The sequence below is a fragment of the Scardinius erythrophthalmus genome (assembly GCF_964197995.2).
Source record: "Scardinius erythrophthalmus genome assembly, chromosome: 10".
Classification (NCBI taxonomy): Eukaryota; Metazoa; Chordata; class Actinopteri; order Cypriniformes; family Leuciscidae; genus Scardinius; species Scardinius erythrophthalmus.
Window position 1 is genome coordinate 43560954 of NC_138230.1, and position 18234 is coordinate 43579187.

Here is an 18234-nt window from a genome sequence, read left to right on the forward strand (position 1 = left end):
ATCTCATTTTTTGAGTAAAAAAAAAACATTATTTCTGAATCATTTTGGAAATATTAAATGAAATCTGAAGAAAATTGGCACTGTTGATCACACTAGTCTACTTTAATTTTTTCACCAGGAATTTTGTTTTGAAAAACTTTTATTTTGTACAAAATGGCACATTGTCACTCTTGTGGTGTTCCCGGTCAAAAATGACCGGTCTGTATAAAAAATAGCTTATAAATCACTCGTTATGCAATATTATCACCCAATATTGGATTCAATCTTTTTGTCCACTTGTTCTCTTTCAATTAGGACTGGTTTTATATTTCTATTTGCATCTGATTATTCATAGGCCTCATTTATTTGATAGTAGGCATCTCATTTTTTGAGTAAAAAAAAAATATATTTTTGAATAATTTTGGAAATATTAAATAAAATCTGAGGAAAATTGGCACTGTTGATCACACTAGTCTACTTTAATGTCTCTAAACCACATGAGGGTTAATAATAAAAAAATATTTTTCTTGTTATACATGTAGATAATAGAGTATTTACTATAAATTGTGCATAATTACATGCAACTAAGTACATGTAATTAATTATTATTACTCAGTACTTCAATGTATGATTACACTGTAACACGGACACCTTGAAGATAAAGTGTAACCAAAAATATTGTTTTATTTTTCAAACATTATATTTGTTAAATTGTCAGTCTAACAGATTCACAAATTGGTCTGAATTACTCTTGATTTTAAAATGAATTACATTTGAATTACTGTAAAGGTCATGGAATTTGTTTGTGAAAAATTATATTAATAAAACATTACTGATTTGCATGTGGATAAAAAACAGCGAGAATTGAGAAATAAAAATAATTCCATTTTTGTATAATTTATTAGCTTTTTTTATTAAAATGGCCATTTATATTTACAAAAACTGTTAAAAGCACACATTTATGACATTATAAAATGCATATAATACCATATACAGTAAGAAAATATAACATGGTAAATTAGGTTAACAATCATGATGATACGCAAGTAAAAACAACTCTTAGTCAGTTTTAAAATAGCATAAAAATCAAAAAACTGCACAAAAATAAGATAAAATGCGAAGACATCTGTGATAGGTTCAGCCGTAAGCATATTTATCCGACACGGCTCTGTCGTTCGGCGTGATCTGTCCGCTCAGCTTCATCAGCAGCTTCACGATGAGGCCGGCCTGGAGAGAAAACACGGGGACGATAAACTCGCGTTTCACGTCGTCACGTGACTGGCGAGATGCAGAGAGAGACTCGTACCTGTTTGGTGTGTACGACGAAGTTCTTCTTGTTCTCTAGACTGTGTATTTGGACGTATTGGTCGGCCTGACCGAGCTGCCACATAAATGTCCCATATTCCAGACTGAGATGAAGCACCTGATTTATAAAACATGAAAGATTTGAGGGACATAATCCACGTAAAAGCATCTGTCAGTGTGATTTAAAGAGCCCTGATTATGCTTTTGCAGAAATGACCTTTCATGTAGTGTGTAATAAAGCTGTTTGTGAATGTAAAAGGTCTGCAAAGTTTCAAAACTCAAATAGCAGATTAAGGCGAGACACTACAGGTGAATAGGGCAACATTTTTAACTAGCAGATATCACCATGAAACTTTCCCAGTTGATTACCTACATTAAGATGAGAAAAAAAAAGTATTACAAGTTTTCAGTAATTTAATGTTTAAATATGCAAATTAGGCAATATCGAATTAAATATGCGCTAATTTGCATATATTTAAAAAAACAAAATCTGAGTATTGGATAAAGCCAATTTAAAAAAAAAAGTTTCATTGTGTTCACATATTAGATAGGGAAAAAAATTAGAGGGATTTATGGATATCTACTTTTGATATCCTGTAAATCAGAAAATACTGTCAATAGCCTTAAAAAAAATGATTTTCGCCATGTTTTTTGGAATAAAATGTAATATAAATCAGGCTAGGAATAATATATTTACAAATCCCTCTGTAAATGTCTTCATAATATAACTAGGTACAAGACTGGAAAGTTTGGTGTGTATTGGTGCGACTGAAGTGGAGATTTTGGACTTGGACTTATGAGAGAAAAGTCATTTTGAGAAAACGGGCTTTAAAGATTTATCATCAGCCAATGAGATCGCGCATTCAGCCCGTTTACTTTCACGATTGGTTGCTGATAAAAAGGAAATTACCATATTTGGATCCGACAGCATTGTACAGGAGAGACAGCTTTCTAATGGTGTGTGTGATGACAGAGAGTGTGTAGTTAGGACACGGTGTGAATCTTCAAACTAACCGTTTTCAGACTATATGAGAAATGAGGTGATGCTGCAATATTATGAGAAAGTGTTTTTTTTTTACCTTGGATGCATGTAAATCTATTGCAGGAGACTCAAACACAGAACACGGAGCATTATACGGCATGCTATTTAAGTAATTAAAATTTAAATAATTAAAATCTCACTTTTGTCTCCATGTTCATGAGATGCAAGCCTTTGGTGTTCACACCCACATACACTCGGATGACCTTGTGTGTGCTGGAGCTGGCCTTGGTGAACACCTGTCCTGTGAAGAAAGCCGCTCCGTATGTGGGAATATCCCAACAGTTCTGCAGGAAGAGTCTCTGGAGGTGGTGCATCTCTTTACTCACTCCCTCGCTAGTGCTCAAACTCTACACACACACGGAGAATTGAGAAGATCAGAGCAGATTCAGATGAATAAAAACATTTATGCATAGAGACCAACATTCAAAAGTTTGGGGGTCAGTAAGAAATTTAAAAAAAGAAATTGGTAACACTTTACACAATAAGGTTCATTAGTTACTAACAAGGACCAATACATTTGTAACAGTACTTATTAATCTTTGTTAATGTTAGTTAATAAAAATGCAGCTGTTTGTTCATGTTAGTTCACAGTGTATTAATTAATGTTAACAAATACAACCTTTGCTTTTAATAATATATTAGTAAATGTTGAAATTACCATTAACTAAGATGCTGTAAGAAACGTATTCCTCATTGTTAGTAACTAATGAACCGTATTGTAAAGTGTTACCAAGAAATTAATACTTTTTTTCAGCGGGGATGTTTCAAATTGATCAAAAGTAACAGTAAAGACATTTATAAAGTTACAAAAGATTCCTATTTTAAACATTTTAATCATCAAAGAATCACGGTTTCCAAAAGGTCTGAAGCAACACGACTGATTTTAACACTGATAATAATCAGAAATCATCAAATCATCATATTAGAGTGATTTCTGAAGGATCATGTGACACTGAAGACTGGAGTAATGATGCTGAACATTCAGCTTTGATCACAGGATATAGTTATTTTATATTATTCCACAATATTTTACTGTCAAATAAATGCAGCCTTGGTAAGCAGAAGAGACTCCTTCTAAAAACACTTATTATATCTCACTGATCAGCAGTGTACATGATGAGCATTATGGGAAATAAACACACCTTGTACTCGTGAAGTATCCTGTTAGTCCAGTGATGTGCTTTGCTCTTGACCTTTGAGATCGGAACGATGGATTTCAGGTTTTCCTCGCTGCATTAAACAAAACATATGTCCTTAATCACTAACACTGAAAACAGTAATTGTCAATATGTGACCCTGGATCACGTCACCAGTCTCGAGTCCCACGGGTTTATCTGTGGCAATACATTGTTTGGGTCAAAATTACCGATTTTTCTTTAATGCCAAAGATCATTAGGATATTAAGATCATGTTCCATGAAGATATTTTGTAAATTTCCTACCGTAAATATATAAAACATGTATTTCTGTGAGTGAATGCAGCACAATCGCCAACATAAATGAACAACTTTAAAGGAGATTTTCTCAATGTTTCGATTTTTTTGCACCCTCAGATTCCAGATTTTCAATAGTTGTATCTCGACCAAATATTGTCCTATCATAACAAACCATACATCAATGGAAAGTTTATTTATTCAGCTTTCATATGATGAATAAATCTCAATTTAAAAAATTTGACCCGTTTTGTGGTCCAGGGTCACATATGTGGTGGTGAGGACTGATCTACATACTTCAGAAAGCACTGTTTGTGTTTCTTGCTGTCGTAGTTTCCGTAAATGATCTGCAGGAGGAGGCTGGCCAGCGTGATGAGTTTGCTGTCGGACGCTGATAGAAAGCCTTTGAGGAGACAGTGACGAGCTTCATCGAAGAGGATGAGGATGGACAGCGGATCTTCAACCTGAGGGGGAAACTTACATTCATTTCACAGCTAAATGCAGAACAAGACTTTCACCGTGTCCTAACCAGACGTGATACGATAAGATTTCAGCGACTAATAATGTGTCTGTCCACTAGGGATGGCTCGATACCATAATTTTGGTTTCGGTACGGTACCAGAACCTAATACCTCGGTATCGATACTAAATCGATACCACAGGTGACAAATAACCAGCCTCAAAATTTAAGTGAATTGAAACAATTTTATTAAAAAACACTGCTTGAAACTAATAAATAAATAAATAAAAAACAGTCAGGGAACTTACAGTAGATTAAATTTTGGATTTTGAAAAAAAAGAAAGAAAGAAACCTGAAATGATACAATTAAAATAGGTTAATATCTATAATAATTGATTAATATAGAATAATAATAGAATAATGAAATGAGTCATTTTTAGCTGTCATGCATTAACAGAGAATTATCAACATTTATAGCATTTATTCATCTTGGTTTGATTACTGTTTGGTTTGTGTTTGGGTTCATATTAGTTTAATGCATTGCATATAAAGTAATGTTAACATGCTAAACATGTATTAGTATAAATAATAATTACTGATTGATCTAGATTAATAAATGCTATAATACGGTTAGGTCAGGTTACCTAATGAATGTTGACAAATGTAGCTTAAATGTAAAGTGTTACTCTAACATTCATATTAGTAATATCCATATTACTACTATTACTCTAGATTCCTTAGATTCCTCTAGGGGTCGCACTCGCCACAGCAGCAGTGATATGCCATTCATTTTACTATCACTAATACTAAAATTAATATCACTAATCTCTTTATTCATTCAAATTCAATTAATATATGATTGTTTGAAAGTGCAAAAATTATGAGACCTAAACTTCATTGGTTCTAGCGTGTCATGCAAGCACATTTGAGCTTTCGTGTTAACCGTGTCATATTTAATTGATAAGCTTTTATGTATGTGCGCTATGAATAAAAGTCTAAATTAAAACAGTTGAATGATGGACTCACCTGTCGATCTCTGAACTCTTTGAACAAGTCAGGATGATCAAGTGTCAAGTGCTCAACGTTAGCCAGATTTGATGTGTTGCCTCCCGTCGCAAATTTAAAGCAGTGTTTGTAGAGTGGTGCATTGAGGTCTGTTGCTTCACCTTTCTCATTACTTTTGTAGGCAAAGTAATGCTATATTTCACTCCTACTGCTCTCTTTATTTATTAATTTCGGGCGTGTAGAATGAGCTTCATCTGTTTGATCCATCGTGTTCCTCCGTTGTCACCGTTTGCCGGTTGTGCGTGACCCGCGTCAGTTTGGGTAGCGAACTGCCGCCTAGCGGTGAACTTCGAAACAGCAGCGCATTAAATACCGAATTGAGCAAAATTATGATATTGTACCGTTTGAAATATAATATATACCGGTATTTTTGCAGTACCGGTATACCGCGCATCCCTACTGTCCACACTAGACGCGACTGCGATATGCGTCAAAATCAATCAAAACCCACAGCCAATCAGAACAGCGTGTGGGCGGAGTCAGCCAATCAGAACAGCACGTGGGCGGAGTCAGCCAATCAGAACTGTGCGTGGGCGGAGTCAGCCAATCAGAACAGCACGTGGGCGGAGTCAGACAATCAGAACAGCGTGTGGGCGGAGTCAGCCAATCAGAACAGCGTGTGGGCGGAGTCTCGCAGCATCAGAGAGTAATCTCGACATCACTCGCAAGAAAATGGATAAGTCGCTACATAATCAAATTCACTAATATTACACCATTTTAACAGTATTAAAACTACATAGGCTGAGTTACTAAAACAATCTTTGTCAAAGAATACACTTGTTTGTTCACAGTTTGAACGTTCGTGTTTCCATTTGTTTAATTTGAAGATCTGAGGTGAATTATCCATTGTAGCTTTAACAGCCTCAAAGCTGGAGCACTAATGATATTCAGAGTCACATGACACGCTTTTAACATTAAATAAAGCACATAAACAGTCCCTGAGATCATCATCGCCACACTTTGTGTTTGTTGTTCCAGCGCGACCTCGCAGAAAAATAGAAACCGTTTCTAAAGTAGAATCGGTGCGTGTCGCCGTCGCGGCTAGATAGGACAAACACTCTTATTAACATGGAGAAGAGGCTTTTTATCGCGCGTCGTGTGTAGTTAGGACATGGTGTTTAACCATCGATGTGGATCAGGTAGAATTACTGAGCACAAATTGACTGAGCAAAAATAGTGCACTCATTTAACTTATGAATGGGAGGAAGTGCAACACCCACTGAGTGGCAGAAAGACTGAGTGGCAGCATTGGTTTTCAGTGTGAATGCCGCGAAATACACACAAAACGCATCTAAAACGGGAAAGAGCTTTGAGATTTGACTGTTCAACTAGATCTGACAAGAAATCTGAGGTGTGTTTTTACAGACTGCTGAAAGCTACAGAACTGAGAAGCAAATGGATCGCTGCAATTCATAGAAACAACTGGATCCAGGCAGAGAAATGTGGATTTGCAGTTATTATTTTGTGTCAATATGCTGAATTTTAGGGGTAAAATCATACCCTATATATTGAATTGTTATATATTGTATTGTCAACTCATCAATTCAATATTTACCATTGTATATTCTGCATAATTGGATGTTTTTAAATAAACACTGACAAAAAACTACACTGATTTTGAGGCTGGATGATATATAAAACATTAATATAAGTATATAAAGTGTTCTTCTCACAATTGCGAGTTTATATCTCGCAATTCTGACTTTTTATCTCATAATTCAGTGATATAAAGTCGAAATTGCGAGTTATAAAGTCAGAATTGCGAGTTTATTTCTCGTAATTGCGAGGTTATATCTCTTTATAACACAAAATTGAGAGTTTATATCTCAATTCTGACTTTATAACACAATTGAGTTTATATCTCACAATTCTGACTTTATATCACGCAATTGAGAGTTTATATCTCAATTCTGACTTTATAACACAATTGAGTTTATATCTCACAATTCTGACTTTATAACACAATTGAGTTTATATCTCACAATTCTGACTTTATAACACAATTGAGTTTATATCTCACAATTCTGACTTTATAACACAATTGAGTTTATATCTCACAATTCTGACTTTATAACACACAATTGCGAATCTCGCAATTCTAAGAATGAAAGTCAGAATTACGAGATTTAAACTCGCAATTGCGTGATAAAAAGTCGCAATGATCTTTTAAAATGTTTTATTCTGTGGCGGAAACAAGCTTCCATTGTTCTCCGCATGAAAGACCCACGACTGGTACAACATTTCTCTCCGATATGGAAATTTCGTTACATTGCAGGTGGAGGATTTTAACTGTGACAAGATGATTGACAGGAGGCACGAGACTGTGTGACAGAGCGGTTTGTGAAAGACACAATTATGATGAAGTAGCTTGACCCAAAGCATGTCTACTCTTCTGCTACACACTCAAAAGTATGTACTTTTTCTTCACAAAAACACTTTTAGGGCATAGTATAAGTAGTTTCCTTGAAAGGGACTTTGGTAAAGATTGAGAAAAGATATTGACGGTGTGGCAGAAACCTTTTTTTCAATCTCTAAGGGCAGCCGAACATCTCTGCGCAGGAATAGCTGTGGAGTTTCCCGTTGTGGATCGAGAGCCGTGAGGTCGGTCACTATCTCGGTCCAGATCCGCAAGTGTTGCAAGGGCTTGTGGTACGGCTTCAGCTGCAGACCTAAACAACACGACAGAGGAAAAGCATGAAGTCGCATCAGATATCTGAGTTTTTCAGGAGCCGTCAGGTCAGGTGTGGTGGTCTCACTGAGGTTCTCTGAGCAGATCCAGATGGTGAAGTACTGCTGTGTCTCCTGTGAGAGTCTCATGCCCTCCATGATCTGCTGCACCGTCGTGTTGTTCCCATGTTTCAGTTCCACGGAGCGGTACGATCCATCCATGCGATAAATTCTCACCTTCTCGTACTGAAACAAACCAAAATGTGCATCTTAGCAGGACTTCCCATCGCAGTGCTGATCCAGAACGCTGTGGGTTCACACTCACTGGTTTATTGTTGGCTTGCTGAAGGAGTTTCACCGTCTCCTCCCAGTTGTTCTGCTTGTTTTCTTCACATAGTTGAAGGGGGGATCGTTTCTGTTGGTCCTCAATGTGCTTAAAATGACAAGGGACAGCATTTCATTTAAAAATAAAAAAATAAAAAATAGTGTATATATGTATATATAAATAATAAACAATATTTTTAATAAATTAAAATGTAATATTTATATTTGTATATACATACAAATATATATCTCTTTGCAAATATTAACATTCCACACTAACAATATTGTATTATATGTTTTTAACCCTCAGACGGTCTTCGTTTCGGAGTCACATCCTGGGCCTTCCCGGTCAGAAGTGACCGGAGGCCTAAAAATGAAACTTCCTCCATCCCAGTAAAACCAATGCAATTTATTTTTGTTCTATAATATTTATTCTTTTTAATTTTGTATTTTGAGATCATTTTATTGAATTTATTAATATTTATGCAATATTTATGGTCTATTTTTGCCATTGAAATTAATAAAAAAAAATTATATAAATATATGTATTTTTTTTTTTATGCAGTATTTTAGTTTAATATAGAGTCTAGGCCTTCAAAAAAAAATGTTTGAAGCAGATTAGCACCATCTGGTGAGAGTATGGAGAGAAAGCATAGGAGCATTCATTCACTTATAACACTTTCAGTAAAATAATAATTTTTTTTTTTTTTTTCAATTTCCCATTCATTTTCTATGGGGGTCATTTTTGACCGAAGACCACAAGTGTGACTATTTTTTTTCTACCACTTAGCATGCTCGAATCAAGACCCCAATTTTTTTGTGTGTGCGTATACCTAATGCCATACAAGTCACCAAGTTTCGTAACATTCCAATGAAGCTGTGATTTTTAAAAATTCAAAACAGATTTTTTGTAATCAAAATTTATTGGTGTTTATGTGTATAAAAGTGTGTGTGTATGTGTGTGTGTGTGTGTGTGTCTTTTTTGTACTCTTGATGTTGTAGAGTGTCACCCCTTTACAGCGGTGTACTTTTTTTTAGGATTGATGCCGATTTGTAGATTGTACACAAAAATTCTGAGAATTATTTTTTTTTTTTGTCAATTTCCCATTCATTTCCCATGGGTCGCAAAATCCAAGACCAAAAGATTGAAGACCAAAATCGTCACTATTTTTTTTACGACCACTTAGCATGCTCGGATCATGACCTCAATTTTTTTTTTGTATTCACATACCTAATGCCATAAAAGTCACCAAGTTTCATAACATTCCGATGAAGCTGTGATTTTTAGAAATTCAAAACAGAAAATTTATCGGTCAGAAATGACCGAGGACCGTCTGAGGGTTAATATACATTTTGTGTGTGTGTCTACGTATACGTATTTGTATACGTATACATACATACATACATATATATACATATATACATATATATATATAAAAAACTAAATATAATTAAAATACTAAAAATGTATATTCTTACAAAACCTTATAGCAAACAAACATTCTACACTGCCTTGTCTAAACAAGTAAAAGATAAAATGCTACAAGTGAATTTGGCCATTACATTGTAATGTACAGTATTTAAAAATGGAAATTAATTTTGAGATTATTAAATTAAAAGTGTTTTTAAAGATTAATCCTACATGAGAGTTAAGGCAAAGGTAATAATCTGAATGTAAAACAGGGGGGAAATGAGCATGGCAATGAAATATGAAAGACTGTATTTCTCACTCTGTCAATCTCCGGATTCTGCAGAAGTATCTGCACAATTTCTGCATGACCCCCGACGGCTGCGAAGTGTAAAGGAGAGCTCAGCTGCCCGTTCAGCAGATTGGGGTTACAGTTCCCTTTCTCTAGCAGAAGCTTGGTGGCCTCCAGCTTTCCATGCCTGAAGTCAGAGGAAAAGCAGACTGATGTCATGGTGTCATTGAACTGATGAAAGTGGAGAGATGATGGGATCTAAGCCGGATATAAACTCATGTTTCCCACATGAGCAGCATGACTCAGTGTACCCAGGACTATGGAATAAGGAAACATGGACAATCATTTACTGTCTTAAAGGGATAGTTCACCCACAAATGAAAATTAGCCCATGATTTAGTCACCCTGAAGCCATCCTAGGTGTAAATGACATTCTTCTTTCAGACAAATACAATCAAGATTTATATAAAAAAAAAATGTCCTGGCTCTTCCAAGCTTTATAATGGCAGTGAATGGCCATTTCTGTTTTGAAGTCCATAAAAGTGCATCTATCCATGATAAAAGTGCATATGTCCATGATAAAAGTGCATCTATCCATTATAAAAGTGCATCTATCCATTATAAAAGTGCATCTATCTATTATAAAAGTGCATCTATCCATGATAAGTGCATCTATCCATGATAAAAGTGCATCTGTCCATTATAAAAGTGCATCTGTCCATGATAAAAGTGCATCTATCCATTATAAAAGTGCATCTATCCATTATAAAAGTGCATCTATCCATGATAAAAGTGCATCTATCCATGATAAAAGTGCATCTGTCCATTATAAAAGTGCATCTATCCATTATAAAAGTGCATCAATCCATGATAAAAGTGCATCTATCCATTATAAAAGTGCATCTATCCATGATAAGTGCATATATCCATGATAAAAGTGCATCTGTCCATTATAAAAGTGCATCTATCCATTACAAAAGTGCATCTATCCATGATAAAAAAAAAATGTCCTGGCTCTTCCAAGCTTTATAATGGCAGTGAACGGCCGTTTCTGTTTTGAAGACCATAAAAGTGCATCTATCCATCATAAAAGTGCTCCACAGGCTCTGGGGGATTAATAAATTTATCATGGATAGATGCACTTTTATGGTCTTCAAAACAGAAACGGCCGTTCACTGCCATTATAAAGCTTGGAAGAGCCAGGACATTTTTTTATATAAATCTGATTGTATTCGTCTGAAAGAAGAATGTCATTTACACCTAGGATGACTTCAGGATGAGTAAATCATGGGCTAATTTTTCATTTTTGGGTGAACTATCCCTTTAAAGAAACAAGAAGTTGATATATACCAGCATGCATAATGAATGGGTGCCCAGTGGTCACTGTCCAGCTGTTTAACGGAGAAGCCGCTGTCCAGGAGTTTGGACAGAAGCTCAGTGTCTCCTTCACAGGCACTGCGGTGCAGAGGGAAGTCGTCCACCCACTGGCGCTCTCTACAGGACACACAGAGGAACCAGACAACTGCGTGTTACACCTCATTCTGATACTCCAATAACTCAGAGTATTAGTAGACTATTGGGTTAAGGTTTGGGTTAGTAGAGTAAGTACATGCAAAGTTACTTAAAAATAATTTAATATTTATATGTATATAATAAAAAAATATTTTGTACAAAATTTTTGCAAATATTAAAATTCCACACTATTAACACTATGTTTTTAATATATATTTGTGTGTGTGTTTGTGTGTGTGGGTGTATGTGTGTATATATATATATATATATATATATATATATATATATATATATATATATATATATATATATATATATATATATATATATATATATATATATATATATATATATATATATATATGAAGAGTTCAGATGCAAAAGCCTCTAAGTGCCATCTGAAATTTTCTTCTAGAATTTTTATAAAGCTTGTATATAATTTTTTTATAAAGCTTTTATAAAGCTTGTTCAGTAATTTCACTTAAATGACAATTAATAGGTAATATGCATTGCCATTTAAGTGAAATTATTGAACTTAAATATACAAGCTTGATAAAAATGATCATTCTAGAAGAAAATTTCAAATTTTATTACATAATAATAAAAAAAATTCTAAATCTCCTTGCAAATATTAACATTCCACACTTTTAACAATATTAAATTATATGTTAGTAGAATAAGTACATGCAAAGCTATTTCTATTAAGTAAAGTGTCTGTTGGAGAGCATCAAATTAAAGCAGATATTAAGCAGACTTACACTAATGACTGCTAGCTGACATGTACTTGCAAAGTTACTTATAGTATAGTTAGTGGAATGTCTAAAGCAGTGGTTTTCAAACTTTTTCAAGAGCGACCTTTTTTTTTTTTTTTAAATTGACGCGACCCATAGGCCTATATAGGCCCATTCTTAAGCCTTTTGTTAACAACCGCTTTTGATGATGCACGTGCAGTGGCTTATCCGTGACGCGATCGCAACGCAAAGTTGATTCTGCACTCTTTTGATCTATAGCTAAAGCTACAGGGATACTAATTAACCGGGTAACCATTAACCATTGTAAGAATTTTAACCAATTAATATAGCCTACTATCGTTTGCTGTATGCTTAATATTCCACAACAAATCCTTTAAATTTAATTATATTCAGAACAGAACAAGAATGAAAAAAATATATATAAACAAGCCAAAGCGAAATAATTTAAAGCGAAAGTGAAAGTAAGCGGCGTTGGGCTCATGTAGCCTAACTCTCTCATTCGAATACATTTTTTTTTCCATATTCGCGATTTATTTGGATGCTAAACTATTATTTATTATAGGCTTCTAAGAAAAAATGAAAATGATTATCCCCCCAAATTTTAAATATTTATTAGGCTTCAAAAAATATAAAAACTTTAATTTAAGTGAACTTAAAACAAACCTTACATAAACCCATTATAAATGTCATTACCTGCCTTTCCTGTCTAACAGGTATGCAATATACAGAAATTGAATAAGGTTATCAAAACATTCTGCACTGCATAAATTATAAACTAAATATAGATAAATCCTTATTAAAGCTACAAACATTCTTTAGTCAAGAGCAGTTAGTAATTTTCTCAGAGAATTAGCTGCTGCCACTTTAGGGCCAGCCACAGCTGACGATCTCACGCATCCCATTCTCTCACTACTCTTTACTTTAATTTAAGATTTAATTTAACTCGTTTAAGACTGTTCTTGTGAGGATACTCGACAAAACGGACATTTTGGCATGTGTGTTGCTCGTTCTAGCGCGAAAGAGAACTTGATACTGGCGCGCGTCTATCTGTGGGTTTGTGTTTGTGTTTGTGTGTGTCAGGATCACTGACAGCGCGTTCTCTTTTGTCTTGTCGCGCATGAAAAAGCATTTGCATGAATAAGAGCGGGATAATATAACGATAGCTTAGTCACCTGTTGTTGTTTCTGGCGTTTCATCGCCTGTGCCGCAACCGCGATACCACGGAGGAGCAGGACCGAGCCTATGTCGATGCGCGCGCGTCCGCGTCCGGGAACATCGTGTGCACACTATATAAACAAATAGCAAACGGGATTTTGGATTTTGAAAAGTGGGGAGGACATGTCCCCATAAGAAGTTACGCTCGTGGGCTTCTTTGTACTTCACTCACGTTCCAATATCGATCCCTCTTCAGAAAATCACCCTCTTCAGATGCGCAAAAATGTGCTTTGTAACATCACAGTGGAGCGGTGCTTACGCTGAATGGCACGAATTGTAGGCTATATTGACTATTTAAACAGAGCCGTGTAATTTTTATGTGAGGTTGACCATTTTATTTTGATAATGAACCGGCTGCGATGTCAAGATTGCAGTGCTGGAATATGTTGTGTGCGTGTGAGGCGCCACCGGCACGATGGAATCATAGAAATACTCCGTTATTTTGTTCAGGACATCATTTGAAACTGAAACTGATTTATTTATATTTGTGTACACTCGCAATAAAACACAACATTGTGCTTTTGTTAAATAAAGAAAACAAACAAACTGCCGTCTCGGTTTCCTTTCCGTCAACTTTGTTTGTGAGGCAGCGCGCCTTCCAGAAATGAACCAAACTCAGCAGTATGCTGTCAGTTTTTTCTTTCGTTTTATTAATCTATTAATTGTTTAAATAGCCATGTTGCGTGTGTTTCTTTTACATAGGCTTATAGACTATGATTTTATGAAAACAAATTTAGTTTTTTAATTTAATTATATTTTCCTTAAATCATCCTGGCGACCCATTTTTTAAGTCTCGCGACCCACCCGAGGGTCGCGACCCAGGGTTTGAAAACCACTGGTCTAAAGAGGGCTGTCGACGTAATGTATTTAGATATATTAAAATGGATAGCTTAAGGATTTCTATTTAATTAAATTGATGTTTATTTGTATAGCGCTTTACACAATACACATCATTTCAAAGCAGCTTTACAGAAAATGCATGAGTCCACATTACAATTTAGAGTGATTTGTTATCAGAGGGAACTGTCTTAGTTTGTATTTCAGAAATGTACATATGCAAATCAGAGTTATATAAAAAAAAATATTAATTTAAACAATGTAATAATTTAAGGTGGAAAAAGTAATGAATACTTGTTTGTTAACAAATGATTATGGCATATAAAAAATTGTATAGTATTTGATGAAGTCTGATTATTAGCAGCCTAATAATGTAGTAATAGTAGTATAGTAAATGTAAATATATATACACTGACTTGTCTTCTGTGACGCTGGTCATACTGTGCTGCCATTTGTCTCTTTTTGGAATCTGGATTTTGGAATAATCCGGCGCTCCCAAACCAAAGTAAGGGTTGATGATGACCTTGTCCACCTTTAGGCAAGAGTTCAAATCTTGTTATATATTCAAAATATCAATTAAAAAGGTATATTGCACATGATAAACGACTATAATGCATAATCTTCATTCATTTCATTCATTTAGACAAACAGTTACAGTGGTCACATCATGTAGATTATATTTCATCAAAAATGTGTCAGCGTTTATATTTTTTAAGAAGACTAAAAGTTCATGGTGTTGATAAAGATATTATGCTCCTTTTTCACAAGACAGTTATTGAGTCTATATTGAGATATGGTATTATAGCTTGGTTTGGTAAACTGTCAGTTAAACTAAAAACACAGCTCCAAACATTGATTAAAAGGGCAGGGAAGATAATTGGATCAGTGCCACCGACTACTCTTAATGAGCCTTTTGAGGAGGCGGTGAGAAAACAGAGTTTTAAAATTATTAATGATCCGAATCATGTTCTCTATAGTGAGTATGAGTTGATGCCCTCAGGCAGAAGGTACAGGGTACCGACCTGTAAACTGAATAGGTTTAAATTTTCCTTTGTGCCACTCTCTATTAAAATATTGAATAAAAACAAATAGGGTGTGGGCAAGCTGTAATTAGGTATAGAGGCTAGTGATAAGGTGATAATTATGTGTAGTAATTCATGTTATGTGTTATGTATGTTGTGCTGCATCTGTTGTCCCGAATGCCCAAGATGAATTTCTCCGCTAGGAGACAATAAAGGCTAATCTAATCTAATAATCTTACATAAACTACCGTTCAAAGCTTTGGTTTTTTTATATGTTTTTGAAAGAAGTGTCTAATGCTCATCAAGGCTGTATTTATTGGATCAAAAATACTGTAAAAACAGTGAAATATTATTACAATTTTAAAAAAATGTGAATATATTTTAAAGTGTAATTTATTCCTGTGATCAAAGCTGAATGTTCAGCATCATTACTCCAGTCTTCAGTGTCACATGATCCTTCAGAAATCATTCTAATATGATGAAGAAACATTTCTGATTATTATCAATGTTGAAATATTTCATATTTCTGTGGAAACCATGATGCATATTTTTCAGGAATGCATAAAAAAAAGTTCAAAAGGACATAATTTATGTGATATAGAAATCTTTTGTAATGTTATAAATGTAACTTTTGATCCAACTAATGTGACCATGTTTAATAAAAAATAAAAACATCTTACCGACCCCACATTTTTGAATGGTAGTGTGTTGAATTATGAGCATGGTTTATGAATGCAACTTTTTCTGGTCATTATGATAAGAGAAAGCCTCACTCTGTTAGTGTACTGCAGATCTGACCCATAGAGCGGGTTCTCGATGCACAAGTCGGCTTTCTCCAGGGACATCATCTTGCTCTTGATCTCCAGCGCCGTGTAGCCCATGTGGAGCGGGCCGTCGGGCTGCTTGCCGTACGCCGGGTTACTCACGTTAGTCTTCACACGGTCTACCGGAGCCGGCCGGAAGAGTGCAGGGATGGCGTGAGGCACAGCATGTTGCTCTGCTAACCACCTGAAATACACAGTGACAATGGCCCTCATTTATCAATCTTGCGTAGAAACGGGCGTATATATTGGCGTAAGATTATGCTTACACTCCTCTCATCGCCTGATTTATGAAGCTGTGCGTACCTTTGAAATTCTGGTGTACGCAATACCTGCCCTTGATAAATGCCGCGGCTGAAATCGATCGTCATTAGAATAACACGCCCCTATATATTCAAGTCTCCGCTCCCCCCACGCCCTCATTTTACGCCATGGACACACGGAAGACGGCAAAGAAGAGAAACTTCTTTGAGAAAGAGAAAGCGAAACCAGGGAAGTGGAAAGAAACAAAATTGATTTCTAGATTTTTATTATTAATGACGCTTATTGTTATTTAGAAGAAGAATTTCGTTATTATTATTTGTATTATTATTATTTAAAAGAAGAAGAATGGCATTTTTATTATTTTGTCAGTCTGAATTATTTTTTTGGTCATTGAAAGCCTTTCATTACTAAACCCAGTCCGTGCACACCTGCTGGGCCTAACCCTGGCCTAACCATCGTTTCAAAGAATACAACGGCGAGCGCGTCGAGTATAAACGCCTCGTCCGTTTGGGGAGGTGCGCGCGCAGTCTGCGGAGACTCGCGCTGCGGAGCCAGGCGAAAGTATAAACAAAACGTCAGGTAAAGCGCACAGGCTCGCAACTTAAGGAATACATATGCCTACAATTCAAATGCTTTGGTAAAGTCACACAAATTAAACATTGAAGTCCATGTTGCACAAAAATAAACACTGAAGTTTATAATTACTATGTTGTTGTTTTTTTTACAGTGGGTCATATTATATTATATCTTTTAGTTTGTCTGTGCGTTTTGTGGTGTTAGGAATTGTTTTTTTTTGCGCATTCCCGCACTCAAAACGTGCGTACACCACCTCCTGAGCTGGCGTAGGATTTGAGCGTGCCGTACGCCAACGTTCATATTGATAAATCTCAAAGTCACCGTGGGGGTGTACGCCAGGTGTACGCTGGAAATTTGGTGTTCGCACTTTTGATAAATGAGGGCTCAAGACAAGACTCAAGACAAAACATATGTGACCCTGGACCACAAAACCCGTCACACGGGTACATTTTTACATATGTCTAAATAAATAAGTTTTCCATTGATGTGTGGTTTGTTAGGATATGACAATATTTGGCCGAATCTGAAAATCTGGAATCTGAGGGTGCAAAAAATTCAAAACATTGAGAAAATCTCCTTTAAAATTGTCCATTTATGTTGGCGATTGTGCTGCATTCACTCACAGAAATAAATTTTTTATATATTTACAGTAGGAAATTTACAAAATATCTTCATGGAACATGATCTTTACTAATGATTTTTGGCATAAAAGAAAAATCGATAATTTTGACCCGTACAATGTATTGTTGGATATTGCCACAAATACACCAGTGCGACTCGAGACTGGTGACGTGATCCAGGGTCTCATATGACAGAGCTAACCTCATCAGTCAATAAACACAAGCTTTTAAATACCGGATGAATGGTGGAAACACTATTACACACTACATGAAAAAGCCTAATAAGGGCACTTTAAATCATGGTTCAAGGGTTGTGTCCTGAACTAAAAGCTACTGGTTTATGAAAATAAACTTCGTCCTTCCCAACCTCCTGTTTCAACTGAAAATAGGCCAATGGAGGACAAGAAAATGGTCTTTATATTATCATAACAAGGCTGAAAGTCCTATTTGTATGATTTTCGGACACTTTGGTGGTCAGTGATGATGTTCAAACTTACTTGTCCAGAGCGAGCAGCATCTTTGAGGTGGTGGAGGAGAAATGGGCACTGGTTTCACTACAGACACGCATAATGTCCTGAAGGCAGTAGAAACTGGGGCTCCCAGGGTGATAAACAGACTTGCTGTTTTCTATATTGGAATAC

General features: G+C 35.5%; 1 protein-coding gene across 1 annotated transcript in view; it reads right to left on the minus strand.

Annotated features, from left to right (window-relative positions):
• Positions 1-640: 640 nt before the first annotated feature.
• The window catches only part of krit1 (KRIT1 ankyrin repeat containing), a 19933-nt gene continuing 2339 nt past the window's right edge, over positions 641-18234 (minus strand). The window contains exons 5-17 of the mRNA XM_081376201.1: positions 18091-18220; positions 16086-16320; positions 14707-14822; positions 11325-11468; positions 10005-10161; positions 8276-8383; positions 8040-8196; positions 7801-7952; positions 4056-4222; positions 3469-3556; positions 2467-2673; positions 1286-1402; positions 641-1206 (exon numbers count right to left, since the gene is read on the minus strand). Of these exons, the coding sequence (XP_081232327.1) occupies positions 1117-1206; positions 1286-1402; positions 2467-2673; positions 3469-3556; positions 4056-4222; positions 7801-7952; positions 8040-8196; positions 8276-8383; positions 10005-10161; positions 11325-11468; positions 14707-14822; positions 16086-16320; positions 18091-18220 (1868 nt within the window). The 3' untranslated portion in view covers positions 641-1116. The remainder of the gene's footprint in view (positions 1207-1285; positions 1403-2466; positions 2674-3468; positions 3557-4055; positions 4223-7800; positions 7953-8039; positions 8197-8275; positions 8384-10004; positions 10162-11324; positions 11469-14706; positions 14823-16085; positions 16321-18090; positions 18221-18234) is intronic.